Genomic DNA, 16,125 nt, shown 5'->3' on the forward strand with positions numbered 1-16,125 from the left:
TTTCTTGGCTATAGTGAAAAATGCTGCAGTGAATGTGGGCGTACAGATACTTCTTCAACATTAATTTCTTTCCTTTGGATATATACCAAGAAGTGGGATTGCTGGATCATATGGTAGTTCTATTTTTAATTTTTAAAGGAACTTTGGTAATGTTTTCCATAATATGGCTATACTAATTTACATTCCCACAACAGTGAACAAGGGTTCCTTTTGCTTTACATCTCCTGCCAGCATTTGCTGTCTTTTGCCTTTTTGGTACTAGCCATTTTGAAAGGTGTGAGGTGATGTCTCATTGCACTTTTAATTTGTATTTCTTTGATTAGTGATGAGCATTTCTTCACATACTAGCTGGCCACTTGGATGTCTTCTTTTGAGAAATATTTATTCATGTCCTTTGCTCATTAAAAAAAGTCAGTTTGCTTTCTTGCTATTAAGGTTTTTGAGTTCACTGTATATTTTGGATATTAGCCGTTTATCATATATAGGTGGAACATCTCAAGTAAAGAAATCCAAAATCCGAAATGCCCCAAAATTCAAAACTTTTTGAGCATTGATACAGTGCTCTAAGGAAATGCTTGGGGCATTTCAGATTTTGTACTTTTGGATTTGGGATGCTCAAACAGTAAGTATAATGTAAATATTCCAAAAAATGAATCCAAAATCTGAAATACTTCTGGTCCCAGTGATTTTGGATAAAGAATACTCAACCTATATATGGTTTGTAAATATATTCTCTCATCCCATAGGTTGTCTCTTCAGTCTGTTGGTTGTCTTCTTTGCTGTATAGAAGCTTATTAGTTCGATAGAATCCCATCTGTCTATTTTTGCTATTGTTTCCTGTGCTTTAGGGATCATATTTAAAAAATCATTGCGCAGACCAATGTTGAAGATTTTTCTTGATATTTTCTTCTAGTAGTTTCACAGTTTCAAGCCCAAAAATCTTTAATCTATTTTGAGTTGATTTTTGTATATGGTATGAGGTAAGAGTCCAATTTCAGTCTTTTGCATGTGGATACCCAGTTCTCCCACCACTGCTTATTGAAAAGGTTGTCCTTTCCCCATTGTGTGTTTAGGGTATCTTTGTCAAAGATCAATTGACTGTAAATGTGTGGATTTATTTCTAGGCTCTCTATTCTGTTCTATTGATCTATATATCTGTTTTTATGCCAGTACCATGCTGTTTTAATTACTACAGGTTTGTAGTGTATTTTGGAATCTGGTAGTGTGATGCCTCCAGTTTTATTCTTTTTTGCTCATGATTGCTTAGGCTACTTGAGGTGTTTTGTGGTCTTATACAAATTTTAGGGTTGATTTTTCTATTCCTGTGAAAAATGTCCTTGGAATTTTGATAAGGATTACATTGAATCTGCAGATTGCTTTTGGTAGTATGAATATTTTAACAATATTGAGTATTCCAATTCATGAACACCAGATATGTTTCCATTAATTTGTGGTCTTCAATTACTTTCATCATTATTTTGTGGTTTTCAGTGTACAGGTGTTTCACTTCCTTGGTTAAATTTATTCCTAAGTATTTTTTGATGCTATTGTAAATGGGATTGTTTTCTTGATTTCTTTTTCAGATAGTTCATTGGTAGTACATAGAAATGCTACTGATTTTTGTATGCTGCTTTTGTATCCTGCAAATTTACTGAATTTATTAATTCTAACAGTTTTTCAGTGGAGTTTTTAGGGAAAAATATATATATATATATAGTCATGTCACCTGCAAATAGGGACAATTTAACTTTTTCCTTTCCAATTTAGATGTATTTTATTTATTTTACTTGCTTAATTGCTCTAGCTAGGACTTTCAGTACTGTGTTGAATAGAAGTGCTGAGAGTGGGCATCCTTGTCTTGATCTGATCCCAGAGAAAAAGCTTTCAACTTTTAATCACTGAGTATGATGTTAGCTGTGGGTTGTCATATATGGCCTTTGTTATGATGAGGTCTATTTCTGCTATGCCTAATTTGTTGAGAGTTTTATTATTATTATTATTATACTTTAAGTTTTATGGTACATGTGCACAATGTGCAGGTTAGTTACATATGTATACATGTGCCATGCTGGTGCGCTGCACCCACTAACTCGTCATCTAGCATTAGGTATATCTCCCAATGCTATCCCTCCCCACTCCCCCCACCCCACAACAGTCCCCAGAGTGTGATGTTCCCCTTCCTGTGTCCATGTGTTCTCATTGGTCAGTTCCCACCTATGAGTGAGAATACGCGGTGTTTGGTTTTTTGTTCTTGTGATAGTTTACTGAGAATGATGATTTCCAATTTCATCCATGTCCCTACAAAGGACATGAGCTCATCATTTTTTATGGCTGCATAGTATTCCATGGTGTATATGTGCCACATTTTCTTAATCCAGTCTATCATTGTTGGACATTTGGGTTGGTTCCAAGTCTTTGCTATTGTGAACAGTGCTGCAATAAACATACGTGTGCATGTGTTTTTATAGCAGCATGATTTATAGTCCTTTGGGTATATACCCAGTAATGGGATGGCTGGGTCAAATGGTATTTCTAGTTCTAGATCACTGAGGAGTCACCACATTGACTTCCACAATGGTTGAACTAGTTTACAGTCCCACCAACAGTGTAAAAGTGTTCCTATTTCTCCACATCCTCTCCAGCACCTGTTGTTTCCTGACTTTTTAATGACTGCCATTCTAACAGGTGTGAGATGGTATCTCATTGTGGTTTTGATTTGCATTTCTCTGATGGCCAGTGATGGTGAGCATTTTTTCATGTGTTTTTGCCTGCATAAACGTCTTCTTTTGAGAAGTGTCTGCTCATGTCCTTGCTCATGGGTAGGAAGAATTAATATCATGAAAATGGCCATACTGCCCAAGGTAATTTACAGATTCAATGCCATCCCCATCAAGCTACCAATGACTTCCTTCACAGAATTGGAAAAAACTACTTTAAAGTTCATATGGAACCAAAAAAGAGCCCACATCGCCAAGTCAATGCTAAGCCGAAAGAACAAAGCTGGAGGCTTCATGCTACCTGACTTCAAACTATACTACAAGGCTACAGTAACCAAAACAGCATGGTACTTGGACCAAAACAGAGATATAGATCAATGGAAGAGAACAGAGCCCTCAGAAATAATGCCACATATATAAAATTATCTGATCTTTGACAAACCTGAGAAAAACAAGCAATGGGGAAAGGATTCTCTATTTTATAAATGGTGCTGGGAAAACTGGCTAGCCATATGTAGAAAGCTGAAACTGGATCCCTTCCTTACACCTTATACAAAAATTAATTCAAGATGGATTAAAGACTTAAACGTTGGACCTAAAACCATAAAAACCCTAGAAGAAAACCTAGGCAATACCATTCAGGTCATAGGCACGGGCAAGGACTTCATGTTTAAAACACCAAAAGCAATGGCAACAAAAGCTGAAATTGACAATTGGGATCTAATTAAGCTAAAAAGCCTCTGCACAGCAAAAGAAACTACCATCAGAGGAACAGGCAACCTACAAAATGGGAGAAAATTTTCACAACCTACTGATCTGACAAAGGGCTAATATCCAGAATCTACAATGAACTCAAACAAATTTATGAGAGTTTTTATCATGAAAAGACGTTGAATTTTTCAGATGCTTTTTCTTTTTTATTTTATTTTATTTTATTTTATTATTATTATTATTAGTATTAGTATTATTATACTTTAGGCTCTATGGTACATGTGCGCAACGTGCAGGTAAGTTACATACGTATACATGTGCCATGCTGGTGCGCTGCACCCACCAACTCGTCATCTAGCATTAGGTATATCTCCCAATGCTATCCCTCCTCCCTCCCCCCACCCCACAACAGTCCCCGAAGTGTGATGTTCCCCTTCCTGTGTCCATGTGTTCTCATTGTTCAATTCCCACCTATGAGTGAGAATTTGCGGTGTTTGGTTTTTTGTTCTTGTGATAGTTTACTGAGAATGATGATTTCCAATTTCATCCATGTCCCTACAAAGGACGTGAACTCATCAATTTTTATGGCTGCATAGTATTCCATGGTGTATATGTGCCACATTTTCTTAATCCAGTCTATCATTGTTGGACATTTGGGTTGGTTCCAAGTCTTTGCTATTGTGAATAATGCCGCAATAAACATACGTGTGCATGTGTCTTTATAGCAGCATGATTTATAGTCCTTTGGGTATATACCCAGTAATGGGATGGCTGGGTCAAATGGAATTTCTAGTTCTAGATCCCTGAGGAATCGCCACACTGACTTCCACAAGGGTTGAACTAGTTTACAGTCCCACCAACAGTGTAAAAGTGTTCCTATTTCTCCACATCCTCTCCAGCACCTGTTGTTTCCTGACTTTTTAATGATTGCCATTCTAACTGGTGTGAGATGGTATCTCATTGTGGTTTTGATTTGCATTTCTCTGATGGCCAGTGATGGTGAGCATTTTTTCATGTGTTTTTTGGCTGCATAAATGTCTTCCTTTGAGAAGTGTCTGTTCATGTCCTTTGCCCACTTTTTGATGGGGTTGTTTGTTTTTTTCTTGTAAATTTGTTGGAGTTCATTGTAGATTCTGGATATTAGCCCTTTGTCAGATGTGTAGGTTGTGAAAATTTTCTCCAATTTTGTAGGTTGCCTGTTCACTCTGATGGTAGTTTCCTTTGCTGTGCAGAAGCTTTTTAGTTTAATGAGATCCCATTTGTCAATTTTGGCTTTTGTTGCCATTGCTTTTGGTGTTTTAGACATGAAGTCCTTGCCCATGCCTATGTCCTGAATGGTATTGCCTAGGTTTTCTTCTAGGGTTTTTATGGTTTTAGGTCTAACATTTAAGTCTTTAATCCATCTTGAATTGATTTTTGAATAAGGTGTAAGGAAGGGATCCAGTTTCAGCTTTCTACATATGGCTAGCCAGTTTTCCCAGCACCATTTATTAAATAGGGAATCCTTTCCCCATTTCTTGTTTTTGTCAGGTTTGTCAAAGATCAGATACTTGTAGATATGTGGCATTATTTCTGATGGCTCTGTTCTGTTCCATTGATCTATATCTCTGTTTTGGTACCAGTACCATGCTGTTTTGGTTACTATAGCCTTGTAGTATAGTTTGAAGTCAGGTAGCGTGATGCCTCCAGCTTTGTTCTTTTGGCTTAGGATTGACTTGGCGATGCGGGCTCTTTTTTGGTTCCATATGAACTTTAAAGTAGTTTTTTTCCAATTCTGTGAAGAAAGTCATTGGTAACTTGATGGGGGTGGCATTGAATCTGTAAATTACCTTGGGAAGGATGGCCATTTTCATGATATTGATTCTTCCTACCCATGAGCATGGAATGTTCTTCCATTTGTTTGTGTCGTCTTTTATTTCCTTGAGCAGTGGTTTGTAGTTCTCCTTGCAGAGGTCCTTCACATCCCTTGTAAGTTGGATTCCTAGGTATTTTATTCTCTTTGAAGCAATTGTGAATGGGAGTTCACTCATGATTTGGTTCTCTGTTTGTCTGTTATTGATGTATAAGAATGCTTGTGATTTTTGTACATTGATTTTGTATCCTGAGACTTTGCTGAAGTTGCTTATCAGCTTAAGGAGATTTTGGGCTGAGACAATGGGGTTTTCTAGATATACTATCATGTCATCTGCAAACAGGGACAATTTGACTTCCTCTTTTCCTAATTGAATACCCTTGATTTCCTTCTCTTGCCTAATTGCCCTGGCCAGAACTTCCAACACTATGTTGAATAGAAGTGGTGAGAGAGGGCATCCCTGTCTTGTGCCAGTTTTCAAAGGGAATGCTTCCAGTTTTTGCCCATTCAGTATGATATTGGCTGTGGGTTTGTCATAAATAGCTCTTATTATTTTGAGATACGACCCATCAATACCTAATTTATTGAGAGTTTTTAGCATGACGGGTTGTTGAATTTTGTCAAAGGCCTTTTCTGCATCTATTGAGATAATCATCTGGTTTTTGACTTTGGTTCTGTTTATATGCTGGATTACATTTATTGATTTGTGTATATTGAACCAGCCTTGCATCCCAGGGATGAAGCCCACTTGATCATGGTGGATAAGCTTTTTGATGTGCTGCTGGATTCTGTTTGCCAGTATTTTATTGAGGATTTTTGCATCAATGTTCATCAAGGTTATTGGTCTAAAATTCTCTTTTTTTGTTGTGTCTCTGCCAGGCTTTGGTATCAGGATGATGCTGGCCTCATAAAATGAGTTAGGGAGGATTCCCTCTTTTTCTATTGATTGGAATAGTTTCAGAAGAAATGGTACCAGCTCCTTCTTGTACCTCTGGTAGAATTCGGCTGTGAACCCATCTGGTCCTGGACTTTTTTTGGTTGGTAAGCTATTGATTATTGCCACAATTTCAGCTCCTGTTATTGGTCTATTCAGAGATTCAACTTCTTCCTGGTTTAGTCTTGGGAGGGTGTATGTGTTGAGGAATTTATCCATTTCTTCTAGATTTTCTAGTTTATTTGTGTAGAGGTGTTTGTAATATTCTCTGACGGTAGTTTGTATTTCTGTGGGATCGGTGGTGATATCCCCTTTATCATTTTTTATTGCATCTATTTGATTCTTCTCTCTTTTTTTCTTTATTAATCTTGCTAGCTGTCTATCAATTTTGTTGATCCTTTCAAAAAACCAGCTCCTGGATTCATTTATTTTTTGAAGGGTTTTTTGTGTCTCTATTTCCTTCAGTTCTGCTCTGATTTTAGTTATTTCTTGCCTTCTGCTAGCTTTTGAATGTGTTTGCTCTTGCTTTTCTAGTTCTTTTAATTGTGATGTTAGGGTGTCACTTTTGGATCTTTCCTGCTTTCCCTTGTGGGCATTTAGTGCTATAAATTTCCCTCTACACACTGCTTTGAATGCATCCCAGAGATTCTAGTATGTTGTGTCTTGGTTCTCGTTGGTTTCAAAGAACATCTTTATTTCTGCCTTCATTTCGTTATGTACCCAGTAGTCATTCAGGTGCAGGTTGTTCAGTTTCCACGTAGTTGAGCGGTTTTGAGTGAGATTCTTAATCCTGAGTTCTAGCTTGATTGCACTGTGATCTGAGAGATAGTTTGTTATAATTTCTATTCTTTTACATTTATTGAGGAGAGCTTTACTTCCAAGTATATGGTCAATTTTCGAATAGGTGTGGTGTGGTGCTGAAAAAAATGTATATTCTGTTGATTTGGGGTGGAGAGTTCTGTAGATTTCTATTAGGTCTGCTTGGTGCAGAGCTGAGTTCAATTCCTGGGTATCCTTGTTGACTTTCTGTCTCGTTGATCTGTCTAATGTTGACAGTGGGGTGTTAAAGTCTCCCATTATTAATGTGTGGGAGTCTAAGTCTCTTTGTAGGTCACTCAGGACTTGCTTTATGAATCTGGGTGCTCCTGTATTGGGTGCATATATATTTAGGATAGTTAGTTCTTCTTGTTAAATTAATCCCTTTACCATTATGTAATGGCCTTCTTTGTCTCTTTTGATCTTTGTTGGTTTAAAGTCTGTTTTATCAGAGACTAGGATTGCAACCTCTGCCTTTTTTTGTTTTCCATTTGCTTGGTAGATCTTCCTCCATCCTTTTATTTTGAGCCTATGTGTGTCTCTGCACGTGAGATGGGTTTCCTGAATACAGCACACTGATGGGTCTTGAGTCTTTATCCAATTTGCCAGTCTGTGTCTTTTAATTGGAGCATTTAGTCCATTTCCATTTAAAGTTAATATTGTTATGTGTGAATCTGATCCTGTCATTATGATGTTAGCTGGTTATTTTGCTCGTTAGTTGATGCAGTCTCTTCCTAGTCTCAATGGTCTTTACATTTCGGTATGATTTTGCAGTGGCTGGTACCGGTTGTGCCTTTCCATGTTTAGCGCTTCCTTCAGGAGCTCTTTTAGGGCAGGCCTGGTGGTGACAAAATCTCTCAGATGCTTTTTCTGCATCTATTGAGATGATCATATGATTTTTGTCTTTTACCCTGTTAATACATTGTATCATATTTATTGATTTGCATATATTTAACTATCCTTGCATCCCAAGGATAAATCCCCCTTGATCAGGGTGTATGATCCTTTTAAGGTACTGTTGAATTCTGTTTGCTGGTATTTTGTTAAGGATTTTCTACATGTGTGTTCATTAGGGATATTGGCTTATCATTTTCTTTTCTTGTAGCATCCATGTTTGGCTTTGGTATCAGGCTAATAACGAATTTGCAGGTGTTCCCTCCTCTTCAATTATGAAAGAGTTTGAGAAGGATGGGCATTAATTTTTCTTTCATTTTTTTTTGAGATAGAGTGTCACTCTTGTCACCCATGCTGGAATGCAACGGCACGATCTCAGCTTACTGCAACTTCCACCTCCCAGGTGAAGCAATTCTCCTGCCTCAGCCTCCTGAGTAGCTGGGATTATAGGCTCCTGCCACCACACCCAGCTAATGTTTGTACTTTTGGTAGAGATAGGGTTTCGCCATGTTGGCCAGGCTGGTCTTGAACTCCTGACCTCAGGTGATCCGCCTGCCTTGGCCTCCCAAGGTGCTGGGATTACAGGCGTGAGCCACTGTGGTCAACCTAATTTTTCTTTAGATGTTTTGTAGAATTCACCAGTGAGGCAATTGGGTCTGGGCTTTTTGCTTCTGAGGAGGTTTTTGATTACTGATTCCATTTCCTTATGCATTATTGAACTGTTCACATTTTGAATTTCTTCATGAGTCAGTCTTGGTAGATTGTTTGTTACTATGAACTGGTCCATTTCTTTCTTTTAGGCTATCCAGTTTTTTGGCATATTATTGCTCATGGTAGTCACTTATGATTATTTGTGTTTCTGTGGTATCAGTTGTAACATCTCCACACTGATTTATAATTTTATTAATTTGATTTTCTCTCTTTTTTCTTAGTAAGTCTAGCTAACAGTTTATCCGTTTTATCTTTTCAAAAAACCAACTCTTAGTTTCATAGATTTTTTTAAATTTTTCTATCCTCTATTTCATTATTTTTGCTCTAATATTTATTATTTCCTTCCTTTTGTTGATGTCAGGCTTTGTTCTTTTTCTACTCCCACAGGTATAAAGTTAGGTTGTTTGATGTCTTTATTTTTTCTTAATGTAGGTGTTTATTGCTACAAAATTCCCTTTTAAAACCGTGTTTGCTACATCCCGTAAGTTTTGGTACATTGTGTTTCCATTTTTATTTGTCTCAACATAATTTAAATCTTTCCTTTTGATTTCTTCTTTGATCCGTTGTCTGTTTAGGAAAGTGTTGTTTAATTTCTACATATTTGTGAATTTTCCAATTTTCCTCTTATTAATTTATAATTGAACTATTTTTGTTGGAAAGGCTACTCAAAATGATTTCAGTATTCTTAAATTTGTTAAGGCTTGTTTTGTTGCCTAACATAAGATTTGTCCTGGAGAATGTTCCATGAACGTGTGAACCCCCAAAATCTGAGACAGTTCTCAGTCAGTTTAGGAAGTTTATTTTGCCAAAGTTAAGGATGCACACCTGTGACACAGCCTCAGGAGGTCCTGATGACATGTGCCCAAGGTGGTCAGAGTATAGCTTGGTTTTATATATTTTAGGGAGACATGAGACATCAATCAACATATGTAAGATGAACATTGGTTCAGTCCGGGAAGGCAGGACAACTGGAAGCAAAGGCAGGACATCTCGAAGCAGGGAGCAGGCTTTCAGTTCATATGTAAGAGAGAAATGGTTGCATTCTTTTGAGTTTCTGATTAGCCTCTCTGAAAGAGGCAGTGAGATATGCATTTATCTCAGTGAGCAGAGGGATGACTTCAAATAGAATGGGAGGCAGGTTTGCCCTAAGCCGTTCCCAGCTTGACTTTTCCCTCTAGCTTAGTGATTTTGGGGCTCCAAGATTTATTTTCCCTTCATTTGCGCTTGAAAAGAATGTATACTCTGCTGCTGTTGGGTGAAATGCTCTCTATGTATGTTAGGTCGATTTGGTCTATAGCGTTGTTCAAGTCTACTGTTTCCTTGTTGATTTTCTATTTGAATGATTTATCCATTGTTGGAAGTGGGTTATTGAAGTCCCCTACTACTATTGTATTGCTGTCTAGTTCTCCCTTCAGTTCTGTTAATATTTTCTTCATCTATTTAGGTTCTCTGATGGTGGGTGCACATATATTTATAATTATTATATTATATTGATGAATTGAGCCCTTTAGTATAATGACCTTCTTTGTCTCTTCTGACAGTTTTTGACTTAAAGTCTACTTTGTCTAAGTAGAGCCATCCCTCATCTCTTTTGGTTATCATTTGCATGGAATATCTTTCCAAACCTTCTCTTTCAGTCTGTGTATATCCTTAAAGCTAAAGTGAGTTTTTTTTATAGGCAGCAATTTCTTATAACTTATTTTTTTCACTCTGTCTTTTGATTAGAGAATTTAATCCATTTACATTTAAAGTAATTACTGATAGTTAAGGACTTAGTATTGACATTTAAAGAATTGTTTTCTGACTGTTTTACAGTTCCTTCATTCTATTCTTCCTCTTTTCCCTTATGATTTGATGAGCTTTTTGGTAATAGTATGCTTTGATTGCTTTCTCTTTATCATCTGTGTATGTACTATAGGTTTTTTATTTGTAGGTACTGTGAGTCTTACATAAAACATAACTATTTATTTTAAGCTGAAAACAACTTTGCTGCATATAAAAACTGAGATTTAGCTTTTCCTCCCACTACATTTTATGTTATTGATGTCACAATTCACGTATTTTATATATCATATATCCATTAACAAATTTTTGTAGTTATAGTTATTTTAATACTTCTGTCTTTTAACTTTTACACTAGAGTTAAAAATGATGCTGCATCAGCATTAAAGTATTAATATTTTCTGAATTTGACTCTATTATTATCTTTACAATAAGTTTTATACTTTCATACGTGTTCACATTGTTAATGTCCTTTCATTTCAACTTGAAAAACTCCCATTAGCATTTCTCATAAAGTGCATCTAATGATGATGAACTCCTGCAGCTTTTGCCTCTTTGGGAAAGTCCTTACCTCTCCTTGTCCCTGAAGGACAGCCTTGCTACATAGTATTCTTGGTAGGCAGTTGTTTTCTTTTAGCACTTTGAATACATCATCTCAATTTCTTTTGGCCTGCAAGGTTTCTACTGAGAAACACACTGATAGTCTTATAGGGGTTCCCTTGAATGTTTTTTCTCTTTGCTTTTCTCTTGTGGCTTGTAAAATTTTCTTTTTGTCTTTGATTTTTAAAAATTTGATTATAATGTGTCTTGGTAGCAATCTCTTTATATTTAATATATTTGGAAGTTATTTGGGCTTCATGGATCTGCATGTTAATCTTCCTCTCCAAATTTGGAAAGTTCAGCTGCTTTTCTTTAAATAAGCTTTCTCTCCCTTTTTCCTTCTTTCTCTGCTTCTTCTGGAACACCAATAAGGTGTATATTGGTTTACTTAATGATGACCTATAATTTCCGTAGGCTATCTTCACTTTTTCATTCTTTTTTCTATTACTCTGGTTGAGTAATTTTGAATGACCAGACTTTGAGCTCTCTGATTCTTCTGCTTGATTGAGTCTGCTGTTCAATCTCTTTATTGAATTTTTCAGTTTAGTTATGATGTTCCTTAGCTCTAGAATTTCTGTTTGGTTCTTTTTTATGATTTCTATCTCTTTATTGAACTTTTCATTCTGTTTATGTACTCTTTTTCTTATTTTGTTTAGTTGTCTATCTGTGTTCTCTTGTAGCTCACTTAGCTTCAAGGTGATTATTTTGAATTTTTCATTAGGCTGTTTTTCATCAGCAACAGTTACTTGTGCTTTATTTGTTCCTTTGGTGGTATCATCTTTCCTTGATTATTTGTGATCTTTATGGACATGCCCTGGTATCCGTACATTTGAAAAAGTGGGCATCTCTTCTAGTCTTTACAGATTGGCTTTGGCAGGGAAAGCCTTTACCAGTTGGCAGGTCCAAAGATTCTCAGTGGGCTATCCAGCTGGGCTCATGGGAGGACTTATGCTAGAGTTCTTGGGCCAACTTGCTTGGTGCCTGGATCAGCAGGTGGATAGGCTTTGTGCCTGGGTCTATGGGGGCCAGCCTGGTGCTGGGGTCCATTGGGATGGGCCTAGAGCCTGTGTCAATAGGGACTGGACTTGAAGTCTGGGCCCATGAGAGCCAACCTGATTCCTGGGGTAGATGTGTGGGGTTAGGCCTTCAGCCTGAGTCTGCAAGAGCCACCCTGGTGCTGGAATGAACCTGGTGCCTGGATCCATTGGGATAGACCTGGAACCTGGGCCCATGGAGCCTGGGCCTCCTATGTTAAACCCAGTGCTGGGGTCTCCTATGGTGGGCCTGTACTCTGGAATTTCTGGAGCAGGCCTAGATTCTGTTACCTGGGGCTGCAGGGACTGGTCTGGAGCTGGGGTGGGTTAGAGCCTGGGTTCACAGGGCCAGTCTGGAGCCTGGAACTGTCAATGCTGTCCTGGTGCCTGGGGTTATGAGGGGTGGCCTGGAGCTGGTTGCATAGGGGCCAGCCTAGCACTGGGTTGGGCTTGGAGCCTGGGTCTGTGGGTATTGCTCTGGAGGGCAGGTCCATGGGCACTGGAGTCAGGGACCACAGGGCTGGCCTGAAGCTGGGGTAAGCCTAAAGGCTGGGTCCATGTGTTCTGGCCTGGAATCTGGGGCTTTAGAGGGGTGGCCTGACACTGATGCCAGTCTGGAGCCTTGGGTGGGGCTGGAGCCTGAATTTTCTAGGGCCGGCTTAGGGCCTGGGGTTGTTGGGGCTGGCCTGGTGTTTAGGTGGGCCTGGAAGCTTGGTCTGTGGGTGCCAGCCTGATGCCAGTGTTCATTGGCCTGGAGCTGGTGCTGGGGTCTGTGGCAAAGTTGGGTGCTTACTTCACTCATTTTACCCTATGCGGAGAGTATCTATCTCTCTACTTACTGTGCTACCTAGTCTTGGGGGAGGAGTGATAGAGGTAATGCGAAGTTGTCCTTCTTACCCTTCTCAATGAGCCTTTTCTTATTTCTCTAATACATTCAAGTGCTATAATCTCTCATCTGAAATCTTTAGCTCTTGTGAAGATATTTTTGTGCATGGATAGTTGTTCAAATGGATGTTTCTACAGGGACAAGCACTGGAAAGTCATATTTTGCCATCTTGCTGACATCACTCTTGTATATATCTATACATCAAACAATTATCCTACTTTTGTAAATGTATGACACATATATGTATGTATGTATATCTGTGTGTATATGTGTTTTTGTTTTATTTGCTAATCTGATTCTTTCATCCAAATAGTATATTATGAACTTCATTCCATAATAAAGTATTCTTCTTAAAATATGTTTTAATCATTGCATAATATTTCATTGTATGGATGCACCAAAATTTAGCTAATCGATTTTGTTATTTTTGCATATTTATTATTTTATTATTATAAAAAGTCTTCTAAGGAATTCTTATCTATTTGAGCACAACCTTGATTACTTCCTTAGGATCTAGCTCTAGATGTGAAATAGCAGAATCAAAGGTTATGTTAAATTTGATATTCCTGGTTATTATTCTTTTAAGATGACAAAGGAAGCAGATCTCCTGTCTCTTACATTATAGAGGTTAGATATTATGGTTGCTTATGAAGAAAAGGAAGGAAGTGGCCTCTTATGTGCAAGTCTTAGCTTTCTTCCTAGTGTTTTTTGTATTCTATCATATCAACCAGAGCTGTATAATTAATTAGTTATTCATGTGCAAAGTAAAGAGTTAATCTACAACACATTAACACATGTAGAAAATTTAGAAGTTCTGCCAAAATAGATTTTTATATGCATAAATGTAACATGAATAACATTTCAGATTTTGTGACCCCTTTGCCTATAAGAGAATGTTATTCAAACTCAAGACAAGAGAGAAAATCTGGACTTATTTTTCAGCAATGTTAGCCAATAATTCTTAAACAGTTGCGCCTTTGGAATTATCCACAACCATGGAAAGAGGACTTTGGGGGTTAAAATTTTAGTTTGCCTTTCCCATATGCATGAATCTTTTTTATTTATTCATTTGCTATTTTATTTTATGGTTGAAATTTTACATAAGAATATACCTTTCTGAATGGTTTTCACATGCCAATGACTTTTTTTATTTTTTATTTTTTTAGATTTGGATCCTACAAAGAAGGTCACAATTATGAAAACAACCATCATTTTCATATGAATACTCCCAAATACTTTTTATGAAACATTTAAAACAAGAAGTTATTGGCTGGGCAAATCTAAGTAAAAAAGTGTGTAAGATAAAAACAAGAGATTAATGAAAGTGGGAAAATACACATGAAGAACCTCAACTTAAAAAAACATGGTATCTATGCAGTGGGAAATTACCTCCATTTATAAACTATGTTGCTTAATAAAAACATTTCTCTAAATTGTTTTCCCTATATTTTGATAAAAAATAGAATTTGGGGTAATATAAGAAAGTTTCACTATGGAGTTAAAATAATTAAAAATGTCTTATCTTTTTAAGGCTTAGAATTAGGAAATTTTGTTTGTTTGTTTGTTTTCTTTTTTGAGACAAAGTCTCTCTCAGTTGCCAAGGCAAAGTGCAGTGGTGTAATCACTGCTCACTGCCACCTTGATCTTTAAGGCTTAAAAATAGGATTTTTTTTCTTTTTTGAGGCAGGATCTCTCTCAGTTGCCCAGGCTAAAGTGCAGTGGTGCGATCACTGCTCACTGCAGCCTTGATCTCTTGGGCTCAGGTGATCCTCCCACCTCAGCCTTTGGAGTATCTGTGACTATAGGTGCTTGCTACCATGCCTGGCTAATTGTTTAATTTTTTTGTAGGGAAGAGGTATCACTATGTTTCCCAAACTGGTCTCAAACTTCTGGGCTCAAGCAATCCTCCCACCAGCCTCCCAAACTGCTGGGATTACAAGCGTGAGTCACTGCACCCAGACGGACATTGATTTGTGGATGAGCTAGAAGGACTACTTGTGAAAATCAAGCACTTTAAACCCTTCTTGGGACAAAGCTGGGGAAAATGTTCAACAAATTAAGTCTAATTACTAGAATAATAATGTGCATGTGACTATTACTGACTTAACATAAGCAGCAGCAGCAGCGGCCCATCACCATCCTTCCCTGAACTGTGAGGGGTCATCTGTCTTTTTCCCCATGCTTACATCACTTCATGGCTGTACATGACACACTGTGTTGATGCCTCCAATCAGTCAGGCCACCAGGCTCTCAGCAAGCATACCTTAACACACAGAGGGGTCCCATGAAGTGATTTTCCTTCTGTAGCATCAAGTAGGCAGCAAAGGGGCGAATTCAACACAACAGCACCATCTCCACAGAAGATGATTTGAATGTAGGTCATGGAGGTACATGAGGTCTTAGAACTGGAAAGGACACTGAATGCTGCTTTATCTTTTGGGGGGCAGGGATAAAAGTTGTCAGAAAGTTTCCAAATGTATTCTGTCACAATCTAAGGAGATTCCTTAGATCTGTTTAACAAAATTGTATCATACTAGTCTGTTCTCATGCTGCTATAAAGAACTGCCCAAGACTGGATCATTTATAAAGGAAAGAGGTTTAATTGACTCACAGTTCCACAGGGCTGGGGAGGCCTCAGGGCACTTACAATCCTGGTGGAAGGGGAAGCAAACACATCCTTCTTCACATGGTGGCAGGAAGGAGAAGTGCTGAGCAAAAAGGGAAAAGTCCCTTATGAAACCATCAGATCTCATGAGAACTCACTCACTATCATCAGAACAGCATGGGGGTGACCTCCCCCATGACTCAATTACATCTCACCACGTCCCTCTCATGACACATGGGGATTATGGGAGCTACGATTCAAGATGAAATTTGACTGGGGACACATCCAAACTCCAAACGATATCATATACTGAACACATTGCCATATGCAAAACACTGAATTCCTATAGTAGTTTTAAAGATGATTCCATGAATGATCCTGCAGTTTCTTCAAAAGGTGGAACCTCACTCACTTCTCTTTTAGTATAGGCTAGACTTAGTGACTTACTTCTAATGAAGAGAATAAAGTGAAAGAGATGGTATGTGACTCCAAGTCTGGGTTATAAACAATACTGGGGCTTTTGTCTTAATCTCACTGTCTGCTTCTGAGAGAAGCCAGCTGCTGTGTCATGAGCCACCCCTTG

General features: G+C 37.9%; 1 protein-coding gene across 3 annotated transcripts in view; it reads left to right on the forward strand.

Moving 5' to 3' along the window:
* The window catches only part of CWH43 (cell wall biogenesis 43 C-terminal homolog), a 90,936-nt gene extending 76,045 nt beyond the window's left edge, over nt 1–14,891 (forward strand). For 2 of the 3 annotated variants that reach the window (XM_054485814.2, XM_054485815.2), the window contains one exon: nt 14,104–14,367. In XM_054485814.2, coding sequence (XP_054341789.1) covers nt 14,104–14,182 — 79 coding nt within the window. In that variant the 3' untranslated portion in view covers nt 14,183–14,367. Of the gene's footprint in view, nt 1–14,103; nt 14,368–14,785 lie in introns of those variants that run through there. The other variant, XR_008502191.2, reaches the window with a different exon arrangement.
* The last annotated feature ends 1,234 nt before the right edge of the window (nt 14,892–16,125 follow it).

The sequence above is a fragment of the Pongo pygmaeus genome, chromosome 3 (genome assembly GCF_028885625.2).
Source record: "Pongo pygmaeus isolate AG05252 chromosome 3, NHGRI_mPonPyg2-v2.0_pri, whole genome shotgun sequence".
In the NCBI taxonomy this organism is placed as follows: domain Eukaryota; kingdom Metazoa; phylum Chordata; class Mammalia; order Primates; family Hominidae; genus Pongo; species Pongo pygmaeus.